General features: G+C 38.0%; 1 protein-coding gene across 3 annotated transcripts in view; it reads right to left on the bottom strand.

Annotated features, from left to right (window-relative positions):
* The window catches only part of dysf (dysferlin, limb girdle muscular dystrophy 2B (autosomal recessive)), a 130326-nt gene extending 110122 nt beyond the window's left edge, over positions 1 to 20204 (bottom strand). For 2 of the 3 annotated variants that reach the window (XM_062994180.1, XM_062994182.1), the window contains exons 1-4: positions 14219 to 14391; positions 2788 to 2843; positions 1654 to 1745; positions 126 to 231 (exon numbers count right to left, since the gene is read on the bottom strand). In XM_062994180.1, coding sequence (XP_062850250.1) covers positions 126 to 231; positions 1654 to 1745; positions 2788 to 2843; positions 14219 to 14312 — 348 coding nt within the window. In that variant the 5' untranslated portion in view covers positions 14313 to 14391. Of the gene's footprint in view, positions 1 to 125; positions 232 to 1653; positions 1746 to 2787; positions 2844 to 14218; positions 14392 to 19950 lie in introns of those variants that run through there. The other variant, XM_062994181.1, reaches the window with a different exon arrangement.
* Positions 20205 to 23856: the final 3652 nt, after the last annotated feature.

The raw sequence follows: 23856 nt of genomic DNA, 5'->3' as shown, positions 1-23856 counted from the left end.
AAACGGAAACATGATCTTAGTCCTTAGGCGTTTATCATACTAAATGTTTGCTTAACACAGACCTCCTTAGAATCAGAATGAGTAAATTTGACCCTGGAGAGAAAACAGGAAAAGAAGTCACTTACCCCAGTGTTGTTTCTCTTGGTGTCAACTAAGGACACAGTGAAGGTTGCTGCTAGGTTTGGGGAGTTGATAACATCTCTTAAAGAAACTCGACATTCCCCCAGAAACCTAGAAAACATCCAGATGTAGCTTATTATTTATAAATGTATTTTAGAAATACAGTACTACACATAAATTATTACACATACAGTATTTACTGTATTTCATTACCACCATGAATTTAACAGTTACTGCAGGTACAAACAGGCAATTGCAGTAAATAAATCAGTAAAAAAGGTCACAGAAAAAGATCAGCTGCAAAAAAATCCCAAGACTGCCATGACATATTGTACATGTCCCTGTCATGTATGCAAACTGACCAGGATTTGATAGACAAATAACTACAGTTAAGTCAAAAGTTTGCATAGTTGTATTAAGGCTTGCACAGGGACCAAGCTTGGATTGTTGCTTCTTTCTTGTATTGTGTTTGTTTTGTTTCTTATGTCAACTCCGTTATCAGGAAGCTACTCCAACATTGTAGCAACAAAACTACAAAAAGTTTTTAAAAACTACATAAAGAGGCTTGATGTTCTAAGACTAAAGAAGGATATGGCAAATAGCAGTGGCTCACATCCTCTGGGCAAATCCTCCCTTTATACCACTTATCCTTCCTCTTGCACGTCTTATACTCATTTAGACAATTGTTAAAGTGCCCTCAAACACCTTACAAAGTTTTAAATCCAACCCATATGTAAGATTTTGGTAATTTGGTAATGTTGTTCAAGATATGTAGCCATGTCAGTAGCCATGTCAGTAGCCAACACTAATTACACTAGCATAACAGCCATCATGCTGTTTGTAGTCAGTTATTTGTGAATAGTCGCTCACATTTGCTTTCTAATTTGTGACCTTGCATTATTTGTTGAAAAAAAAAAAAAAGCTAAATGCTATAAACACTGAAGATTAATATCTTGGCTTCAGGGGAAACAATGGACTTTGATTGCTGTACACATGGGGATTCTAAGTTAAACAATGCTTTTTGGAACTGTTCATTACTATTGAAAATGCATGTTTTTATGCCTCTTAATATTTCAGATATAATACAGGTAGGTTATGTCTTGAAGTCCAGAAAGGCAGGTACAAGGTATATAATTGTACTGACTGGCCAGTGGCACTACTAGGGATTCAAACCACAGATCCCAGCAGTAGTAAGCTAGTGTAATTTACCACTGCACAAACCAAGCATCTACACTGTCTACCTTTTTTTAGTCACTTTGGTCATCTCCCTCCCTCAAACCTGGCCAATCATGTGTGTGTAGGTGTCCAGCCAGAGATTAGAATCCCAGATCTCAATAGTGGTGGGCTAGGGTAAGCAGCACTATCTGAGCACCTTACAATATCTAATGTTTTTCTCATTAAAATTGTAATAAATAAAAGCCAAAACAATGTATGATGTATTACAAATTAACAGAAACTTCAAAAAACTATTTTAATTACAAATTAAAAAATATTTTTACAAAGTTATAACTGTAATTACATAAGCACACATACCTGTTCCTTCCCATTTTTTCATGGTCCTTGACAACCACATGCAGCTCGGCTGCTGAGTCTAAGGGCACTCCTTTTAGGTCCCATTCAAATCCCTAACACAAAGAAAAGTTTAAGAGAGAGCAATGTGATGGAAAAGTTATTCTCATACTTTAAAAATTAGGATAGCATTGGACTGCACAATGAGTGGTTTCATGTACTTTGTTTAAATATGATTACAACAGTAATATAATAACTCTAGGACAGCATAAAAAATACAAACAAAATAATAAAGTGATCTGTCACTGTTGGACCCTTGAGCAAGGCCTTAACCCTTAATTGCTTAAACAATATACTGTCACAGTACTGTAAGTCACTTTGGATAAAAGCATCTGCTAAATGCTGAAAATGTAAATGAGTTCTAATGCCAGGGTCTGTCATGGCACAGGTAACCTGCACATATGTAAGGACAAAATTTCAGGTGAGTGATAATCTACACATTTTATTGAAACACATTCTGCCTTCTAAGCAATATTTTTTCAGGATATGTTTATTTCAACATGACAATATCAAGCCACATTCTACATGTGCCCAATGCATTCTCAAAGAAAGGTAATGGCCACCCAAGAAGGATGGGTCCTTGCTGAGTCAGGTTCCTCTCAAGGTTTCTTTCTGTAATTCTAAGGGAGTTTTTCCTTGCCTCTGTAACCCTTGGCTTACTCAATAGGGGTTTTTGGTCTGTTGGTCCTGGATTCTGTAAAGTTGCTTTGAGACAATGTCCATGGTAAAAAGCGCTAGTCATTTGATTTGACTTGACTAATGTCAAACACAAAAAGGTAAACAGGCTCCTGTCCCACCTTTCCATAACCATGATTGTTTAAATAAGCATTTAAAAAACAAACAATAAAGTTTACGAGTTATACATCACATACAGTACCTTGTTTGTAATACTGTCAAAGCAATACACGTCAAAAATAATTTACAAACCTGTTTTTTTTCTTAGCATTTCACATACCATCCCAACTGGAATTAAGGTTTGTGTTATTTTACTGATGACATTATGGTATCCACCTTATTTATCTTAGTATTGTTGCATGTTGCACTATTTAAGTAAAGAAATTTTACATTGTGAATAATAATACACTGTGACTGACCAACCTCATTCCACACAGGGTTGACATTGTTTTTCACGACTTTGGTCTTCTTCTTCGACCCTGAATAAACAAACACAAGTGACAGAGGATTGTGTTACTGTAGAATATAATAGAAGAGAATATCATAGGCCTATCTTACCTATTGTTACATGTTAAGGAAAACACACATCATATGATAACACATAAAATCTAAAGCTGTTTGGGGCATTATCACTACTAGGGATGCATCAATACCATTTTTTCCCCAACCGAGTACAAGTACATGTATTTTTGTACTTGCCGATACCAATACCAATACTGTACCTATTTAGAATGATGGAGTTAATGAGTTAATGGAGTTAATGAGTTGGAGGTTAATAAATATTTTTGCAATGTTGGTGTTTTGTTGTTATGTTTTGTAGAGAACGATCAGGTCAGAAATACTGTAAAACGTGTGTGTGCCGGTGTATTCTGATATAAACTATATTATCCCCCTGTCCCACCTGTTTACACTCCTCTCCTGCGTTTCCCCTCACACCGTATCCTGCGTTCTCATTGGCTGTTCGACATGTCACGCATTTCCAGTCGCACATCTCAGATCAGATATCTGACATGCTAGAAAACTCGATCCGGTCGCTGAGCGCTCGGTCGGATCGAGTTGTTGGATAGTTCACACTTAGCGATCGAGAGCCGAGTTTTGATCGGCGAGCGAACGCCGAGTTGCTCCCGAGCCGGCAAATCTAGCGCCGACCAGTCGCCGAGCGAAAATCAGGGCAAAAATCGTGTAGTGTGAACTAGGCATAACGCAGCAACGTGCACTAGGCACACGGTATCGGATGTTTAGTATCGGAGCCTCGTTTGCGAGTACGAGTACAAGTTAACGAGCGCGGTATCGGGCAAATACCCGATACCAGTATCGGTACTCATGCATCTCTAATCACTACTACAAGGGATAAGTGATGATGGGACAGATTGTTCCATGCATAACAGAAGGAAACAGATTTCTTGAGATGGGAGGAGAAGGAAGGCTGTTCACTGATTTCCTTTTCCCTCAGGAAGTGGTGTTTCTCCTAACTCTATAAACAAATTTTAGATTAATGCTAAAATGATAAATGGTTTCAAAAACACATGACTGTAGACTGATTTTAATCAAAGTTAACAACTGACAAAACCAAGCTGGCCACAAAAACATGGTGTTCAGGTGATAATCTAGTCAAAGAATGACAAACACTAAGCTGCTAAACAGATAAATAACAAAACCTGTACTTTCAGAGGTTTTGCTTTTGCTGTTGTTAAGCATTTGAATTAGGATTGCTAATCCTAAATGATAATAATACTCTATATATAGGCTTTGGAAGAATACCTAAAAAATTAAAATATTGATGGCTAAATACTGTACACTACTACATGTACACTGGAATGTACTGTATTTCATTAGGATACGCAAGGTTAATATAAAATACATGTAGAATACATTTAAACATTTAAAAGACTGTTGTGTAGTAATATGGCAGCAAGTCCCTCTGCTGCTCAGTGTTATTGGTATGCAGTTTTATTCAGGAATTGTTGCGCACACAATAACTACTTGTCCTGTGCACTAAATTGCCATAAAACAAAATATCTTTAATCTTTATAAACCATACAATAACATTGGCAGGTAACAGTTTGCTGAGATTGTTCAAGGTTTGTCTCTTGTGGATGAATGTGAACAGAAAAAAATTAAAATGTATATACATAATGCTTCATAATGGTTAAATACCTCTTACTGTTCTAAAATGCATTTTATCTTGATAAAACTGTCGCTTGCAACCTTTGGCTGTAGCTTAATATTACTGCCACATAAGAAATGAATAAGAAAGTTATTGTGTTTCTCTCAGGGTTAAAACTACATATAGAGATCAAACAGTCAACATATACCTCTGATGCCCAAGAAGTGATCAGGGAACATCTCAGAATATTTAACCATACACAGTGGTGCAATATAATATTATAATGTTATATTTCATTACCAACAATCTATTCCTGTGGGAAGTGTTGTTTACAATCTCCATACCAAATATTAGCTTCTGAATAATTCTGATCTGGAGTTAATGAAGTTGGAGTAAAAAGAGTCCATGTTGGTCTCCAAAGCTTTCCGACACAAAAAAACAACAGATTCTACGTGTAAAATATGTTAAATGAATTATTTGTACTTATTCAATACATGCATGCCTTTTTGGCTCTAAAGCTCTGTCAGGCTCTGTCAGACTCACACATTTATGTCCACACACATAAAATTCACTCCTCCCTCATTTTTTCGCGTCAGTCCGTGAAAAAGCAAACTGAATCACTGTCAGAAACGACTCTTTTCAAACGAATTATTCATTGGAATCGAATCAGGGAGCTGTGCTCTTATCTATGGTAAAGATCCATTCGTTTTGCTCACTCTATTTCATTATGGTTGACTGCGTAAACAACTCCATAGATCAATGCGCTTGTATAGACCAATTAGAGCTTCCGAATTCAGATTTCGGGCGGAATTTCTGTTGTTTCTCTAATTTAAAGCAATATACAGTGTATCACGAAAGTGAGTACACCCCTCACATTTCTGCAAATATTTCATTATATCTTTTCATGGGACAACACTATAGACATGAAACTTGGATATAACTAAGAGTAGTCAGTGTACAACTTGTATAGCAGTGTAGATTTACTGTCTTCTGAAAATAACTCAACACACAGCCATTAATGTCTAAATAGCTGGCAACATAAGTGAGTACACCCCACAGTGAACATGTCCAAATTGTGCCTAAAGTGTCAATATTTTGTGTGACCACCATTATTATCACTGCCTTAACCCTCCTGGGCATGGAATTCACCAGAGCTGCACAGGTTGCTACTGGAATCCTCTTCCACTCCTCCGTGATGACATCACGGAGCTGGTGGATGTTAGACACCTTAAACTCCTCCACCTTCCACTTGAGGATGCGCCACAGGTGCTCAATTGGGTTTAGTCCATCACCTTTACCTTCAGCTTCCTCAGCAAGGCAGTTGTCATCTTGGAGGTTGTGTTTGGGGTCGTTATCCTGTTGGAAAAGGTTTTCGAAGGGAGGGGATCATGCTCTGTTTCAGAATGTCACAGTACATGTTGGAATTCATGTTTCCCTCAATGAACTGCAGCTCCCCAGTGCCAGCAACACTCATGCAGCCCAAGACCATGATGCTACCACCACCATGCTTGACTGTAGGCAAGATACAGTTGTCTTGGTACTTCTCACCAGGGCGCCGCCACACATGCTGGACACCATCTGAGCCAAACAAGTTTATCTTGGTCTCGTCAGACCACAGGGCATTCCAGTAATCCATGTTCTTGGACTGCTTGTCTTCAGCAAACTGTTTGCTGGCTTTCTTGTGCGTCAGCTTCCTTCTGGGATGACGACCATGCAGACCGAGTTGATGCAGTGTGCGGCGTATGGTCTGAGCACTGACAGGCTGACCTCCCACGTCTTCAACCTCTGCAGCAATGCTGGCAGCACTCATGTGTCTATTTTTTAAAGCCAACCTCTGGATATGACGCCGAACACGTGGACTCAACTTCTTTGGTCGACCCTGGCGAAGCCTGTTCCGAGTGGAACCTGTCCTGGAAAACCGCTGTATGACCTTGGCCACCATGCTGTAGCTCAGTTTCAGGGTGTTAGCAATCTTCTTATAGCCCAGGCCATCTTTGTGGAGAGCAACAATTCTATTTCTCACATCCTCAGAGAGTTCTTTGCCATGAGGTGCCATGTTGAATATCCAGTGGCCAGTATGAGAGAATTGTACCCAAAACACCAAATTTAACAGCCCTGCTCCCCATTTACACCTGGGACCTTGACACATGACACCAGGGAGGGACAACGACACATTTGGGCACAATTTGGACATGTTCACTGTGGGGTGTACTCACTTATGTTGCCAGCTATTTAGACATTAATGGCTGTGTGTTGAGTTATTTTCAGAAGACAGTAAATCTACACTGCTATACAAGCTGTACACTGACTACTCTAAGTTATATCCAAGTTTCATGTCTATAGTGTTGTCCCATGAAAAGATATAATGAAATATTTGCAGAAATGTGAGGGGTGTACTCACTTTCGTGATACACTGTATGCTATTTTCTCTGGATTTCTCCACTGGTTGGTTGTAGAAGTATACATGACATCTTAGTTAAAGAATTACAAGTTTCAGCTTTTTACCGCGAAAACTGAGAATAAATTATCCAACTAAAATGGTTTTGGTTAGTTAGGTGGACAAACTCAGTTGGATATGAATTTTCATATTCTGGAAATATTTTGGAAATATTCTGGAAACATACAAGATGGCCACCAAGAAGAAAAACAAGTGGATTATATTCCTAATGGAACAAAATGAATATGTACAGCTTGTAAAGCATTTAAAATCAAAAGTTTAAATACACTTGTAGGCAACATGCTTTAATGGTTTCCATAACTGATCATTTTTTTCTGATTGAATGGTTGGAATACATAATTATTTGCTAAAAACTTTATAAAGTAATTTAAATTTATGACAGGCATTTTTATGCCTACGGACTCTGTGCCCATATAGTTATGGTTAGTTTATCAACCCATATTAAAAAGCGAATTTTTTAAATCACACAAGTACTGAAAACAGGTCTGCCATGAGTTTTAAGATGCTAAAACAGGGGTAAGTCTAAGCTTATGAGCTTAGAGGCTGCCGTACGAGTAGGAAGCCACTAAGAAACCAAACTTTTTAAATACGTTTTAATACACCAGAGATAGTTGTACCAAAGACCATGATGTTTTACACTTGTATGTAAACTTTGCTGCACCATATAACACTTGGTCACCCCTGTCTGCCAAGCTATTAAAGGAACCAGGAAAAGAGGTGGCAGGAAGCATCAAAAGAACTTATCTGCCAGGCATACATTTCTCTAGAAAGGAGTGTGTCTGGAAATCTGTGAACATTTTATCAAACAAGTCAGGCACTAACAATGAATAAGGCAAAGGTCTGGCTTGCACTCCTCTTTCCAATTTATCTTAAAAGTGTTTATTGGGGCAAAGGTCAGGGACTTGTACAAACTGCAGTTTCTCCACACCAAACAGATTAAATCATGTCTTTACGTACCATGCACAATCATGCTGGAACAAAAAGAGACCTTTCAAAAACTGTTGCCACAAAGGAGAAATCATGTAAAAATTTTTTTTTTTTATGTAAGCTAAAACCTTAGTAGGGATGTCCACATACTTCTGGAAACATAGTTTTCAGTTAATAATAGAAAACAAGAGATAAACACTGTCCAGATCTTCTACAACTGCAGTGAATTAACACTGATGAGGCACAGATACTGCCTGAATAAAAGAAATGTCAGTGTCATTCATCTTTGCCTCGATGCCACCTGCCATCTATAAGAGCATGGCAGGTAGGTGTGATTTTGTAACCTGCATCCTCTGCTGATCTATAGGGCAATTAAGCCAATTACAGTTCTAAATTAAAACACAGGGTTTTACTTTATTGCCTGGAAAAGTGAAGTATATTTACCTTACCAAATTAATGTTTATTAACTAAAAACAGTCATATTGCTTACTTTTTGCATAGTCATATTGTCAACTTGTCAACTTACAAATGAGTTTCTAAATTTGCTTCCTTTCTCTGTACTCTAAACCCCCACTGCTCTCTCATAGCTTGTGGCTTACATTACGTTTCTCACTGTGCAGGATAATTTGCACCAGTGATGTCTATAAATGGTGATGGAATTTAATATCATCAAGGAGGAAACACAAGAGCACTTAACATTTATACTAATCCTTTAATAAACACACAGACACTTTTTTAAGCGTTTTTCATTTGAAAGTAATCTAGTAGTATGTTTTGAATAATTTGATCTGCAATGCAGACTAGGACTAACACAAATGTAGGTTCACATCAAACTAAAGTAGTTCTGAGATTTGGCAGCTAGAGGAACTACAAAGTATACAATATACACCCACTGAGCACTTTATTACATATCAGATATTAGTGACCAGGTTGGTGGACTAATTTTAGCACTGCAATGACATTACAAATGTTTGAAAATTCCAACAACACTGCTGCTTTACATCATCATTACCATGTTAATGTCAATACTGAGTAGAGGAGACTTCAACCAACATTATAAAGCCCACATATAAAGACAACAGTCCTAAACATGAAAAAATAAGGTCAAGTCTTTAACTGTACATCTTCAATAAGTGCTAACAATGGTATCTGTTTTTATTAAAGAGGACAGTATGTTTAAACAGTATTTTAAAACCATAACAATACTGTTGCACCTGATACCATCATAGCAGAACACCAATCCTATATCATTCCTATGTTAGTGTTAAAGTACAGGGTGGGCCATTTATATGGATACACCTAAATAAAATGGGAATGGTTGGTGATATTAACTTCCTGTTTGTGGCACATTAGTATATGGGAGGGGGGAAACTTTTCAAGATGGGTGGTGACCATGGCGGCCATTTTGAAGTCGGCCATTTTGGATCCAATTTTAGTTTTTTCAATGGGAAGAGGGTCATGTGACACATCAAACTTATTGAGAATTTCACAAGAAAAACAATGGTGTGCTTGGTTTTAACGTAACTTCATTCTTTCATGAGTTATTTACAAGCTTCTCTTTGTTTACAGCCATTGACATGTCGCAGAGGTTAACACGTGAGGAGCGGATAGAAATTGTGTTGATGTCTGGTGAACGCAGTACCCGGGTCATTGCAGCAGATTTCAATGCAAGACACCCTACGAGACCACCCATCTCCCATGCTACAGTTAGCAAACTGCTTGCCAAGTTTCGTGAAACTGGTTCAGTGTTGGATTTGCCAAAATGTGGACGCATGAAAACTGTCACTAACGAAGAAACATCAGTGGCTGTCCTAGCTTCATTCAGCAAGAGCCCACAGCGTAGCACTCGCCGCATGTCACTGGAGCGTGGTTTTAACGTAACTTTATTCTTTCATGAGTTATTTACATGTTTCTGACCACTTATAAAATGTGTTCAAAGTGCTGCCCATTGTGTTGGATTGTCAATGCAACCCTCTTCTCCCACTCTTCACACACTGATAGCAACACCGCAGAAGAAATGCTAGCACAGGCTTCCAGTATCCGTAGTTTCAGGTGCTGCACATCTCGTATCTTCACAGCATAGACAATCGCCTTCAGATGACCCCAAAGATAAAAGTCTAAGGGGGTCAGATCGGGAGACCTTGGGGGCCATTCAACTGGCCCACGATGACCAATCCACTTTCCAGGAAACTGTTCATCTAGGAATGCTCGGACCCGACACCCATAATGTGGTGGTGCACCATCTTGCTGGAAAAACTCAGGGAACGTGCCAGCTTCAGTGCATAAAGAGGGAAACACATCATCATGTAGCAATTTCAAATATCCAGTGGCCTTGAGGTTTCCATTGATAAAGAATGGCCCCACTATCTTTGTACCCCATATACCACACCATACCATCAATTTTTGTGTTCCAACAGTCTTGGAGGGATCTATCCAATGTGGGTTAGTGTCAGACCAATAGCGGTGGTTTTGTTTGTTAACTTCACCATTCACATAAAAGTTTGCCTCATCACTGAACAAAATGTTCTGTGTAAACTGAGGGTCCTGTTCCAATTTTAGTTTTGCCCATTCTGCAAATTCAGTGCGCCGATCTGGGTCATCCTCGTTGAGATGCTGCAGCAGCTGGAGTTTGTAAGGGTGCCATTTGTGAGTAGCTAATATCCGCCGAAGGGATGTTCGACTGATGCCACTCTCCAGTGACATGCGGCGAGTGCTACGCTGTGGGCTCTTGCTGAATGAAGCTAGGACAGCCACTGATGTTTCTTCGTTAGTGACAGTTTTCATGCGTCCACATTTTGGCAAATCCAACACTGAACCAGTTTCACGAAACTTGGCAAGCAGTTTGCTAACTGTAGCATGGGAGATGGGTGGTCTCGTAGGGTGTCTTGCATTGAAATCTGCTGCAATGACCCGGGTACTGCGTTCACCAGACATCAACACAATTTCTATCCGCTCCTCACGTGTTAACCTCTGCGACATGTCAATGGCTGTAAACAAAGAGAAGCTTGTAAATAACTCATGAAAGAATGAAGTTACGTTAAAACCATTGTTTTTCTTGTGAAATTCTCAATAAGTTTGATGTGTCACATGACCCTCTTCCCATTGAAAAAACTAAAGTTGGATCCAAAATGGCCGACTTCAAAATGGCCGCCATGGTCACCACCCATCTTGAAAAGTTTCCCCCCTCCCATATACTAATGTGCCACAAACAGGAAGTTAATATCACCAACCATTCCCATTTTATTTAGGTGTATACATATAAATGGCCCACCACCCAAAAATAATAGTCACTTGTCAGTGGGGGTCCTATGGGGTTTCTTGTTGTACAGGTTGGTTGTACAGGTTGGCCGCTCAGGTGGCGCAGTGGTAAAACACGCTAGCACACCAGAGCTGACATTTCGAATTCATCTGTTCGAAACTCAGCTCTACCATCCACTACCACTGGGCTGAGTCGAGGAATAATGTGGACAGAATGTGGCTCTCCGTACACAACGCTGATCAGCATATGAACTCGCCTCGTGCAGGTGAAAAGATGCAGTCGGCTACTGCACACATGTCGGAGGGGGCGTGTGTCAGTCTCGCTCACCTCAATCAGAAGTGACGATCAGCATCAGTAATAAATGTACCATATGGTGTACCAAATGACATGAGTGTATTGTATCAAGACTGAACCTAAAGATATTTCACTTATCTTCATTGCTGAGAATACCTAAGTAAATGAATGAGTTAATATTTTGTGTCCTTATTTACAGAGCAGGCATACCTCTGAATCAAATGGAATAAGATACCACTTGTTTTGTAGAAAACTTCATGGAAAAATTATTATATTACCCTGAATACAAACTAAATAAAGTGAAATATCTATTAAAATTATTTGGGGATTTTTGACTGTGTAGTCAAAGTGTGAAGAGCACATTAAGAAACTCTCATATGGTCCACCCTGATATGTTCCATTTTAGTGCGGCATACAAAAATATAAGCTACAGTATGTCAGCATGGTTTAGCAAATGCTAAGGGTTAGTTATCCTTAATGCAAGTTTTGGGTGACATGTCTCTCAACAACTCTGAATTTCCCACTTTTTAATGAGATTAATGATATACTTAAAATATAATAAATGATCTCTGCAAATAGACAAGTGATTTACACAGATACTTCAACATGTTTTCTGTGCTAAACTAGAAGTCAAATGTTACATGACTTGCAAAGAATTTTAATATCAGTCTTAATATGAGAGGCCAGTGAACTCTCGAACTGCAATGTTTTTTTTCTGAATGCCCTGAAACCATTAGTTCTAAATAAATTAATACACACAAGCTGTAAAGAACATTACTCACACTTCAGACAAAATGTAAGGTGGGACTTGTACTTTTTGGAATTAGGCTGGCTTGTAAAAAGTGAGCATTTTCAAGCAGTCAAGGAGGACTACTGGTTTCCAGCTTGAGCCATGTACTGTGAGGTAGCATTAATTTGCTACAGCTTAAAGTACCAGCTTTGTTGGCCTTCTTGACACGGGCTCTTTGTTCTGTGTTATATGGTGGTTGCAGTTTTTCTTACACCTGCATGCTCTATGAGACTGATATGTTTTGATCTTTTGTCTGAGGAACTCAACTGGTGTTGCGGTGAATTGATGCCCTGTGGGGTGAACGCAACAAATGTCATCTTTTTCTTTTCTACACGAATCTGAAGAGATCTTGTTATCTGTTCAATCGCCTCTATGCTTCAGCAGTGGGTTTTGTATTAGTACTTATTTTTCTTTTTGGCCTCTTTTTTGTTTAGCTATCTACATTCTCCATTTTAGCCATAGTATCATTTAATCTTGGGTAAGTATCCAGCAATTGGGTTAAAATAGTCGCAGGTGCAGACTATTGGCTCAACATTCCATCAAAATTTTGATTGTAGTGATATTTAAGGCACAATGGAGCATAATATATGTAATTTAGTATGTTTTATAAACTGAGCAGGACAGAGCAAATGATGTCAACAAACTAAGCTAGATGACAGCGAGATATTCTGCTAGCACACCAGCACTGAGATTCTAAACACCCTGGTTCGAATATCAGCTCTGCTACCAGTCTGCTGGGCGCAATCTAGTGGGCACAATTGGCAGTGCCTGCAGCAGACCAAGTTGGCCACTAAGTCTGCTGTGTGGTAAAGACCGGACTAAGTGGGTGGGTCTTCAAACACTGTGTAATGAAATTGATTAGCAGAAGTGAATGCGCCTCATGTGCAAATCCACCGAGGCACAGGCAAAAAAGAAGGGGTTGAGGGACTGTGCACGCATTGGAAGGGGCGTGGAGCAGCGAAATAAACCCTCCTCAAACTCAATCGAGATCTCCAGCAGCGGAAGACTAATTGGCGAAGGAGAAAAAGGGAGAAAATGCATATAAAAAAAAACTAAGCTAGATGGGTAAGACAACAACTAGTTAACAGAGAAAGTATTTTTTTTAATCTAGTGATCTGTAACTGTGAGTCATTGATGTGAACATATATGAATGGTGTGTTTACTGCTGTTGGAACCGACGTTGCTGAGTTAAAGAAAGGTGAAACACAGTGGCAAGATTTCCATTACAAAACCTTCACAAACATACAAAGAAATGTGCATAGGACAGTAAAAATTAGTATCTGTTTAGAGATTTATTGTGAGAATAAGAGCAAAAGCTATTTAACAAAACAACTGCACAACCTGACATGAGCTAACAAGGTAAAACTACCTGCAATGATTACACATGAACTTATAAATGCGCCCTAAAAGCCAATTGTACAAAAAAGTACAAAAGTACAAAAACACCTTGCCTTGGACACACACATACATTCTGAAATAACTGTGTAGAAACAGGAAATAGCTTACAATGACAGGAACTGCCAATCAGGAATTAAATGACAAATGCAGTATAAAAGAAGCTAAATACTTTGCCTTACTCATTTATTCCACTGGGAATGAGCCAAGAGACACAATTGCATAGCTTTACAGTGTTCACATGAAATTTTCCTATATGGCATGAGTAAAGGATGCAAATCAGAAGGCTTTTCCATTCTTCCCATCATTCTTGCCACTCAACTGTTGACTGTCTATAGTCTCAACTAAGCACCAAAAACATAGAGAAATAGCCTGAAGTCTTAAAATGATTAAGACTGCATGTATTATTGCAGGGTTCAGGAAGAGAACAGGTTAAAAAAATAAATCACCAATCATTTGTAATGGAATGCTTTTCTACAGCTGACATTTGACATAAAACAGCCTGCCATGTATTGTATATTGAAACTGTTGCATGTAATTATGCCCTAAAGGATTTTAAGATTTTTATACACTAGTGATACAGGCTTTTTACCAGAGTGCATTTTATATAATAAAACGTATTACCTCTAAATGTGATGCTGGCTAGCGGGTCACTGTGCCGCTCTCCTTTCTCAACGTTCTTTAAATTGGTCGCTCTCTGGATCACACACCTCAACATGCTGCCACAATAACCATGCAACTCAATCCTTCAACAAAAAGATTCTTCACACATTAGAGTAAACATCTGGCCATGTGTGTAGTCCCTTTCTCTCAGTCACAGTCCAAAATCAAAACCCTCCACAAAGTTAAATGAGACTACTTTCCTGACTAACACCTCTCATGTGGGAACTATGTGAGACAGACAATGCTAACTCACTTTGGATCAAATGCCCCAGCTCCAGTAACCCAGCCCCTGCATGCATTTAGAGGAAGTCTTTACACATCCTGCTGCTCTGTCCTGTCTCTCTCTCTCTCTGCCTGTACTTTTATTCTGGTTGGACTGTTAAATAAAAATAACTTACAGTTAAACAGGTGAACATTGAAGGACCCAGGATTTACTATTATCTTTTCACTCTCTGCCAACAAGAAAAACATGATCTGCTTTGAGTTAACAGCGATTAAGGTTGTGTTTGTTAAAGTTTTAGCTTAATGCTGTTAGAATTTCAAGACAAATCCAAAGCATGTAGAGGTTTGTTTACATACCAGGCTCTTTATGGAAGAATGGTTTTGTCCAGATAAGGAGCACCATCTGCTGCTGCCACCAAGTCCTTGCCTAATTTTAACATTTTTGGCCTAATATGGCAAAACAAATCATAATGTTTTCTATTTTTTCCCCAACAGTAAATAAATACTCATTTAAAAATATAATGTTATACATTAGTACAGCCTTATTTATTTATTAGGATTTTAACGTCATGTTTTACACTGGACTTTGGACTGTGGGAGAAAACCGGAGCAGCCGGAGGAAACCCACACAGACATGGGGAAAACATGCAAACTCCACTCAGAAGGGACCACCTCCACCAGGGAATCGAACTCAAGACCTTGTTGCTGTAAGGCACCAGTGCTACACACTTAACAACAAAATGGCAAGGAAAATCGTTTAGATACAGTATATTAAATGTGGGTGGCACAGTGGCAATGTCAATGTATACTGCATATTTGTTACATTAAATATCCTCATACAAACTGTAATACAAGTAAGGAACACAAATCCTAATTTTAAAAGTATTGTTGTTTTACTAGAGAAAGATCTACATAACAAAACAGCCTCCATCTAAAAATGTGTCTCGTTTAACCACTCAAAAACTCTAATCTTGTTTCTATTAGGCTATTTAATGATTTACTTGATGTTGTGCTTGAGCATTTCATTTTTGTGCATAACCAAAGTGCTTTTGAGCTTTAGATCACATACTGATGACTGGACAATCAAATTCAAGTAAAAAAAAAGCCTAATTCATTGTTTTGTTGATTATAGCAAGAAAGTCCTGGAGCTAAGCTCATCTTTATTGGAAAGAGTGAAAAAGTGCTGTGGTCAGCTTAGTCAATGTTGTAGTTTTTTCTATGCAGAGGTGTATATTGGGATTTCTAGAGATAAATGCTGGCATCAGGGTAACATCTTTTGTTCTAGAAAGTCCATGGCTATTTGAGAAAGACAGTGTCATTCTGCAGGTGCTACAACAGCGTGGTTTCATAGACACCAGGTACATGTGCTTTACTGACCTACATGCAGTCCAGATCTGTCTTCTACTGAAAATGTATGGTGATAAAGAGGACAGACAACAGTGACCACAGACTGTCAAGCAAAAATTGGCAAAAATGTGTTTTTGTTAGTTAAATAAAAATTTAAGACAATTAACAACTTGCATTTTACAAAACTTCCCAACTTGATGAATTGGTGAGTGCAAAAATGTATTAGCCACTCCTCATTATTTCTTTGTTCATAACCCCCATTTTATGACAACTTTGCATTGCACACTACTGAGTAATCTTTACATCCTTTCTACTGTACTTAAAATGCCCCAAGTTAATAATAAACAAACCAACTTGGGCTGAACAGTAGGGTATTGATAAGGAAATACATCAGTATGAATTACCCCTGTATGGCTGTATATGTTTTTATGGGGGTTTGCATTAGGAAAAAATGTCACCATATAATCCATAGCAGCTTTATTACACTGATATAATTAATATTACACTTTACTTTTTTTCTACTTGTTTTTTTAATTACTCTCACAACATGCAGTCTAATTAGCTAATAATACATACTCATAAACCATTTTTAGGTTTAGATGTTTTAGCCACATCCTTAGCAATTTAATCTGCTAAAATCTAATCTTATTAAAAATCACAGCTGCAACCCTTTTTGCATCCTGACCAGTCTCCATTTACATTAACAGCATTTCTAGCAGATGATTTGTAATTGTGATTGAATGCAATGCAAAAAAAATCTAGAGTAAAAAGTACTATGCTCAGGGTCACAGTGCTCCAGCTGTAAGTGTTTCATCAAACTGGAAAACTGGCATGGCACAACGGATAATCAAAATAATCATTTGTCATAAAAGTACACAGCAATTTTTAACAGTATATAGTAATATTATAGTTTGTTGTCTAATACAGTACTTAGGTTCTTAAAGTACCTCTCCAGACATCCTATTCCAAAACCATGGTCATTAATATAGCGCCCCACCCTCTTTTCTGACAGCCTCCACCTGTATATAAGTTGTATTTAAAGTTAAGTTTAGGGTTCAAGGCTTTGTGCATAAAACCATGTCTTCACAGACTTAACTTTGTGCACAGCGACACGTCTGTGTCAGAACAGAAAAAGGCAACATGTGGGTGAAACACCTGATTATTAATAAGGATGTCCACTTTTCTTGCCATATCTTATATTTTCTGATCCAATCCACTGACGCATTGAATCTGTGAATGCGTGTGCTGTTAATTGATTTGACTTGAATAATTTACGTGAGCACAGCACAGTTTGTGTTAAAGCATGCTGCCACCACTCCTGTGAGGTTTCACATTACATGATTGCAGAAAGCTGAATTAGTTACTGTCAAGACATTAATGATGGATCAGTGAATATTTGACAGAAAACTGATTAAATTGAATCAATGCTTCCCTACAGTACATATACAGTATATCTGTATATAAATATATACTGTATATCAGTCGTGTTTATTCATCAGACGCCACTGGCTGTCAGGTACTTTTACTACCACTAACAAGTCTAATAAAAAGGCTTTCAAAAGAAATCTGAAGAAATTTGTGTGAGCTCTACAAACCACTGATATTATATTTATTTATTAGAATTTGAACATCATGTTTTACACTCTTTGGTTACATTTATGACAGGACAGGTAGTTACTGGTTACTAGTTACAAGATTCATCAGTTTAATGTCAAACACAGTCTTGGACAATTTTATATCTCCTTCACCTCACTTTCATTTCTTTGGACTGTAGGAGGAAACCAAAGCTCCCGCAGACATGGGGAGAACATGCAAACTCCACACAGAAAGGACCCGGACCACCCCACCTGGGGATCGAACCCAGGACCTTCTTGCTGTGAGGCAACAGTGCTATCCACTGAGCCACCATGCCACCTCCAAACCACTGATACATCTATTGAAATAAATATGATTTCATGTATTCAATATTCAGTTACATCCTACATGATTGTAGGTATGCATAATCACCATATACAGCTTATGTAGGTGAACATGTGAATCAATGTATATGATATAGTCCTAAATTTCCCTCTGGATAAATAAAGTATCTGTTTTATCTTCTATATTTCTGGTGGTGGTGGTGGTGGTGGTGGGGCTTGAACTGGCAAACTTCTGATTACTAGTTCAGTATCTTAACCACTGAGCTTTCACTGCCCTATACTATTTATTAAATGGAAAAATAAAGATCTGCCTCTTCAAAGAAAGATCACAACTATGGTCTTTTCCGTGGATTTCTGTGGATGTGAAATCTGGTCAGTAAAAAGCAGGACAGAAAGAATATCAATGCCTTTGAAATTAGGTGCTGGCAGAGACTCGAGAGTAGCTTGGACAGCAAAAAAGACAAACCTATGGATCATCAACCTAATCAAACCAAACCTGTCCCTTGAAGCCCAGATAATCAAACTGAAGCTTGTATTTTGGACACAGAAGAACAAATTGCTTGGAAGAGTTGAAAGTAAACAAAGGAATTGGACGGCGAGCAACAAGATGGAGGGATATGACTAAAAAAAAATGAACAAGCCATTAAGAAGCCCTAGAGATCTATATGATCTATATGGTCGCCAGGAATCATAATCAGCTTGACAACACTTAATATAATACATATTAAGAGGCAATAAAAACAGCTGCCTTCTACCTTCTATTTTGATCTTGGAAGGTGTGTCGTGGGGGAAGGGAGGTTTGGGAAATGTAGGGTACATGCCAAACTCCATACTCACTTTTATTAGAGCTGAGGATTAAAGCCCAAGTCCCTAAAACCCTGTGACTGACTTTATTAAAAAAAATTAATTAAAGACGAAACCTTATTGTGTCTGTGTCAGTACTCTTCTATACACCCCTCTAAAACCCTTCATTTCCCTGCTGAGAGATCCAACCACAACAACCATATTAATTTACTGGCAGATGCAGCAAGATTTACAGTCCATCATGTCCATGTATTTTAATAGATTACTCACCCCAAAATATCCAAAACCTTCACTATAATTAACGGTGGCCTTTTTTAAGTAGGTTTATCTTTTAAAAAACATCCACTCTTCTATTAAGGCCCTCAACTAGATTTTGGATTGCATTAATGCAGAAAAGTACACTGAGATTTTAGAGCAACATATCCTGACATCTTTTCTAGGGATGTCCATTCATTTTTCAACAAGACAATGCAAAACCACATGCTACACACACTACAAAGGCATGGCTGTGGAAGAAGAGGGTATGGGTACTGAACTGGCCTGCCTTCAGTCTTGACCTGTCCCCAGTAAAAAATGTGGGGTGAATTTTGAAATGAAAAATGCAACAATGTCAACTCTGTACTATTGCACACCTTAAGACATGTTTGCAGATAGAATGGGACAAAACAAAACCTGAAACACTTCATGGCTTGTCATCCTCTGTGGCAAAACACCTTTGCAAGAGAGTGTTGTGAGAAGGAATGGCAACATTACAAAGTGGTAAATGCTTTACCATCCCAACTTTTATGAAATGTGTTGCAGGCCTGAAATGCAGGAATGGGTGTTTATTAACAAATGACCAGACAAAACATGAAATATCTCAGGTTCATCCTGTCTGCAATTAAATAAAAGTCAAAGTAAATGCAAGAAGCACTGCGTTTTATATTTGGATTTTCCATACTGTCCCAGTACAGATAATATAATATAATAATATAAAAATAAAAAATAAAAAAAATAAAAAAATCTGTATCAGCAGTGTTATCTCTGTCCAAACAAACATTGGTAAATCATTGTTCATAAAAGCTGTGTGGGTGATTGATGCCCCAGACAGACCCCAAAGTTTGATGACATAGCACTGCTTATGAACACAGTCATGCAGCCCTAAACACACATGCGCAAACCCATAGTGTAACAGGACTCTCCTGCATGCCCCACACAGATCCAGTAAGAGAGAGCCTATCTCTGTTTTCCAATAATAACCTCAGCTGCTAAAGTGTGGAGAAATGAAGGCATCAACAGAGTCAAAGACACAAAGCAGAATAGAATGAATGAAGTAAAGCAAAATGCTAGCACTGGTCCTGCCAGCTATTTGCACAAGTCATCCCTGCCTTCCCCCCAACCTGCATCAATTCTCATTCTTACCTTCATATGTGACGCAGCAGTAGGCATCTGTAATGTCCTCATCGTGCGTCAGCACATTCTGGGCACACAGGATAAACACACGTAGCATGAGGAACCAGCAGCACCAGTTCACCACTCCAGCACCTTAGTAAAGCCCAGCCTAGAGACTAGGACACAGTGTATCAGGATTCAGAACTGAAAGCCTTATTCAGCCAATAGAGGGTGGAGTAAGGAGGAGTAAGCTCATGTAAAATGTTAGAAAGAACAGAGAGACTAAGTCTGGGACAACTGCCTACTAAGGGCTGCTTCTGCCCCGGCTGCTGCTGGCCTGACTAATGCGTGATGCACTCACACACTGACCCTTCAATCACACACTGTAATTTCTCTTAAAGGAACAGAACCCTTTTGATAAGTGTAACATTAAATATTTATTATATGTATAATATTTAATATCAATATTTTAGCTAAAAAGTTGCATCATTAGTTATTTATTAATAATAATAATAATAATACATTTTATTTATATAGCGCTTTTCAAGATACTCAAAGACGCTATCAAAATAATCAAAACAAATACATACACCATACAAATCATAGTACAAAATCAAAATAGTACAAAATCTAAATAGTACATCAACATCAAGAATAATTAAGATAAAAACAAAGAGAGCAGCATAAGACAGTTCATTAAGAATGAGCTCAATTATGAGAGAGAACAACAAATATAGAACAATTTCTTAAAATTAGACAGAAACAGGACAGATTCACATGCAATCAGGAAACTGAAAACTTCCTATTACGATTTAATATCATGTTTTACACACTTTGGTTACATTCATTACAGAAATGGTAGTTACTTAATACACAAGATTCATCAGTTCACAAGTTTTAATGTCAAACACAGTCATGGACAATTTCATATTTCCAATTCACCTCACTCATATGTCTTTGGACTAGGGGAGAAAACCGGAGCTCCCAGAGGAAACCCATGCAGACATGGGGAGAACATGCAAACTCCACACAGAAAGGACCCGAGCCGCTCCACCTGGGGATTGAACCCAAAACCTTAGCTGTATTATTAAAATAAAATTATTCAAAAATGTGGGGATGTATATCCTGTTTGATGATCTACAGTGACACCATGATTTGCTAATATTTACATTTAGTCTAGGTTTAATCTTTAGACCTGAGGTTGCTTGGTTCCAAGTGACATTCCTGGCCTTCAGAGGTAAGTGCTATGCTTTCCAGACTTTCCTATTGTAATTCTTTTGTCTAACAGGTCCTGTCAAACTAGCCTTATATGTATAGCCAAAAAGTCATCAATTGTTCTCAGTGATAATCACTCCAAGCCATAATGCAAAGTTATATAAATATATGGTGCAACTACTGTGACATCTAAGGTGCAAATAGCTTGTTGCAGCACTGTGGATTAATCTGGTTTATTTTTTCCCCAAGAGTACATCTAAAGGACTCAATTTCTGATTTTTTTTTTTTATTATTTTAATTAGGATTCATAAGATCGATTAGACCTAATAGATCCTCTGCTACTTCATTTTATGTTTCCCCCAAAGACATGTAAGGCCCCAGTACTGTTTTCAGAAAAGCAACCCTATATCATAATGCTCCAACCATGACAAGCTGAATTATTGAGCCCTTTTTTAATAAATACCAAAGGTTCTTAGTGCACTCTGCTCTATATCACAACAGCTCTCTTTGAGCCCAGATTACTCATTAAGAAGCTTCCCTCTCTGATATAGTGACAACATATGATGATCCTGCTGCAGAAGTCATTTCAAAGGTCATTTTGCCTGATTACACTTAAAAGCAACTGATTACTTTGGGATAGCAACAGATTAAATTAACCTTGTGATAAACCTTACCTGAGCTATAGCAATGCCCTTCTTCCACTTTGACCACAAAGGCTGTAACCATACACCAGTTGTGTGTCTTCCATGACGTGATCCTGACACTGCAAACAAACTGATGACATGTATCTGCCACCTGACAACACCAGGCACGCAAGTGTGGACTTGACAGTTAGCTACAAACCAATAAGCCATTTAATATTGTATGTTATACTTAGAGGTGCAAAATGTGACTTTACCGACTTTTCTGTAAAGACTTATTGCCCAAGGGAAAAAAATGTATACATTAGCTATGTATTTGTCTTACAATGACCCACAACAATAACCTTGTCAATTACAATTTAATGAAAAAATTACAGTAAACCCCTGTGTGCAAAAATATAAATGACTTGTGTATTGAAAATCATAAATAATCAAACAACTGAGCAAAAAAAAAACCTTTTAAAATATGTAATTTCACCAGTTTAAAACACCATTGTGTAACAAGGTAGCTAAAATCATTGTGATTATTAACTTAGTGCCTTATAAAAAAAACCTGGCAATTTAATTTACTTTATAAATGTGTTTTTTTTGTGTAATGACCTCAGATCCATTTTTCAAGGGTGACCATAGTAATTGTGATTTCTTTTGCACCTGATTGCTTTTGTTAATTTGATTAAAATAGTGTTTAGTGAAATTAACAGAAGTCCCAGTATAAAAACCTGCAGCCACATTGTAGGGAAGCATTGTACCCTGTAGGTTAGCACATTGTAAAATTTAGCCTAATCAATTTATTGATTAAATGTACTGAAAATATTGATAAACTTATCTTTGAACAGGGTATAACATTGCCTCAAAGCAACTTCACCAAATTCAAGACCAAAAACCCCTGTTGAACAAGCTGAGAGCAACAGAGGCAAAGAAAAATTCCCTTAAAAATACAAGGAAGAAACCTTGACAGGAACCCGTCCCTGACCTGGAATGAGATAAAATCATACAGATAAAATTATTTCCAACGAAGATTCTTTATGCTTTTCATTGGTTATTACTTGAATTCATCATTTAGACCAGTCTGTGGTAGGGTAAAGCCAAATACTGACTTCTGGGCATTGTGAGTGCAGAGACTGCAGATTTCAATCACATCCAGCAGTGGGTAAATATGGTTCACATCAGACCAACCTTAGGGTAAAAAAAAAAACCAGAAGATGCAGTTAAAGCATGTCATGATCAAATCATTAATATTTATTTATTTATTAGGATTTTAACGTCATGTTTTACACATTTTGGTTACATTTATGACAGGACGGGTAATTACTGGTTACACAAGATTCATAAGTTTACAAGTGTAATGTCCAACACAGTTGTGGACAATTTTGTATCTCTAATTCACCTCACTTGCATGTCTTTGGACTGTGGGAGGAAAATGGAGCATACGGAGGAAACCCACGCAGACACGGAAAGAACCTACAAAATCCACACAGAAAGTACCCAGACCGCTTCACCTTGGAATCGAAACCCAGGACCTTCTTACTGTGAGGCGACAGTGCTACCCACTGAGCCACCGTGCCACACCAAATCATTAATAGTAAAATTAGGCAATGACAGTGACAAGGAGGCAGAGTAAAAACACCAACATTATAACTAATCAACATTCACAGTTGTGAATAAAATGTGCAGTAATGGTTAGCATTAAATAAACTTAACTTTAAACAAACTGCTATTGCTACTTTGGTTATAATCTAGTTACCTTATTTGCTTTTTTCTTGATGGATATTCTTTTTGGATATCACAAAGCTGATCTTGTCTGCTCTGTCCCTGGATGTGGAAAGCTTGGTTTAAAACAAAAAGCCCTTGTTGATTTTGCGGCTTGGCTAGCATAGCTTCAGATGTCCATGCCTGCCCTGCATCAGTTTTATCATGTTTAGTCTTGTAATGACCATTTAATTGCAATACACAGCAATCTAAAAAGCTCTTAGATTTATCTTTGACTTTAGTAAATTAACACTTGTTGGCATTTTGAAAAATTAATTTGAAAAACCTTCCAAATTAAAAACAGTACAAGTGTATTGCGTGTATTATGCAA

This window comes from Trichomycterus rosablanca, chromosome 4 (genome assembly GCF_030014385.1).
Source record: "Trichomycterus rosablanca isolate fTriRos1 chromosome 4, fTriRos1.hap1, whole genome shotgun sequence".
Lineage (NCBI taxonomy): Eukaryota > Metazoa > Chordata > Actinopteri > Siluriformes > Trichomycteridae > Trichomycterus > Trichomycterus rosablanca.
Note: the sequence above shows the minus strand (reverse complement) of the source record. Positions and strands in the feature narration are given on the sequence as shown.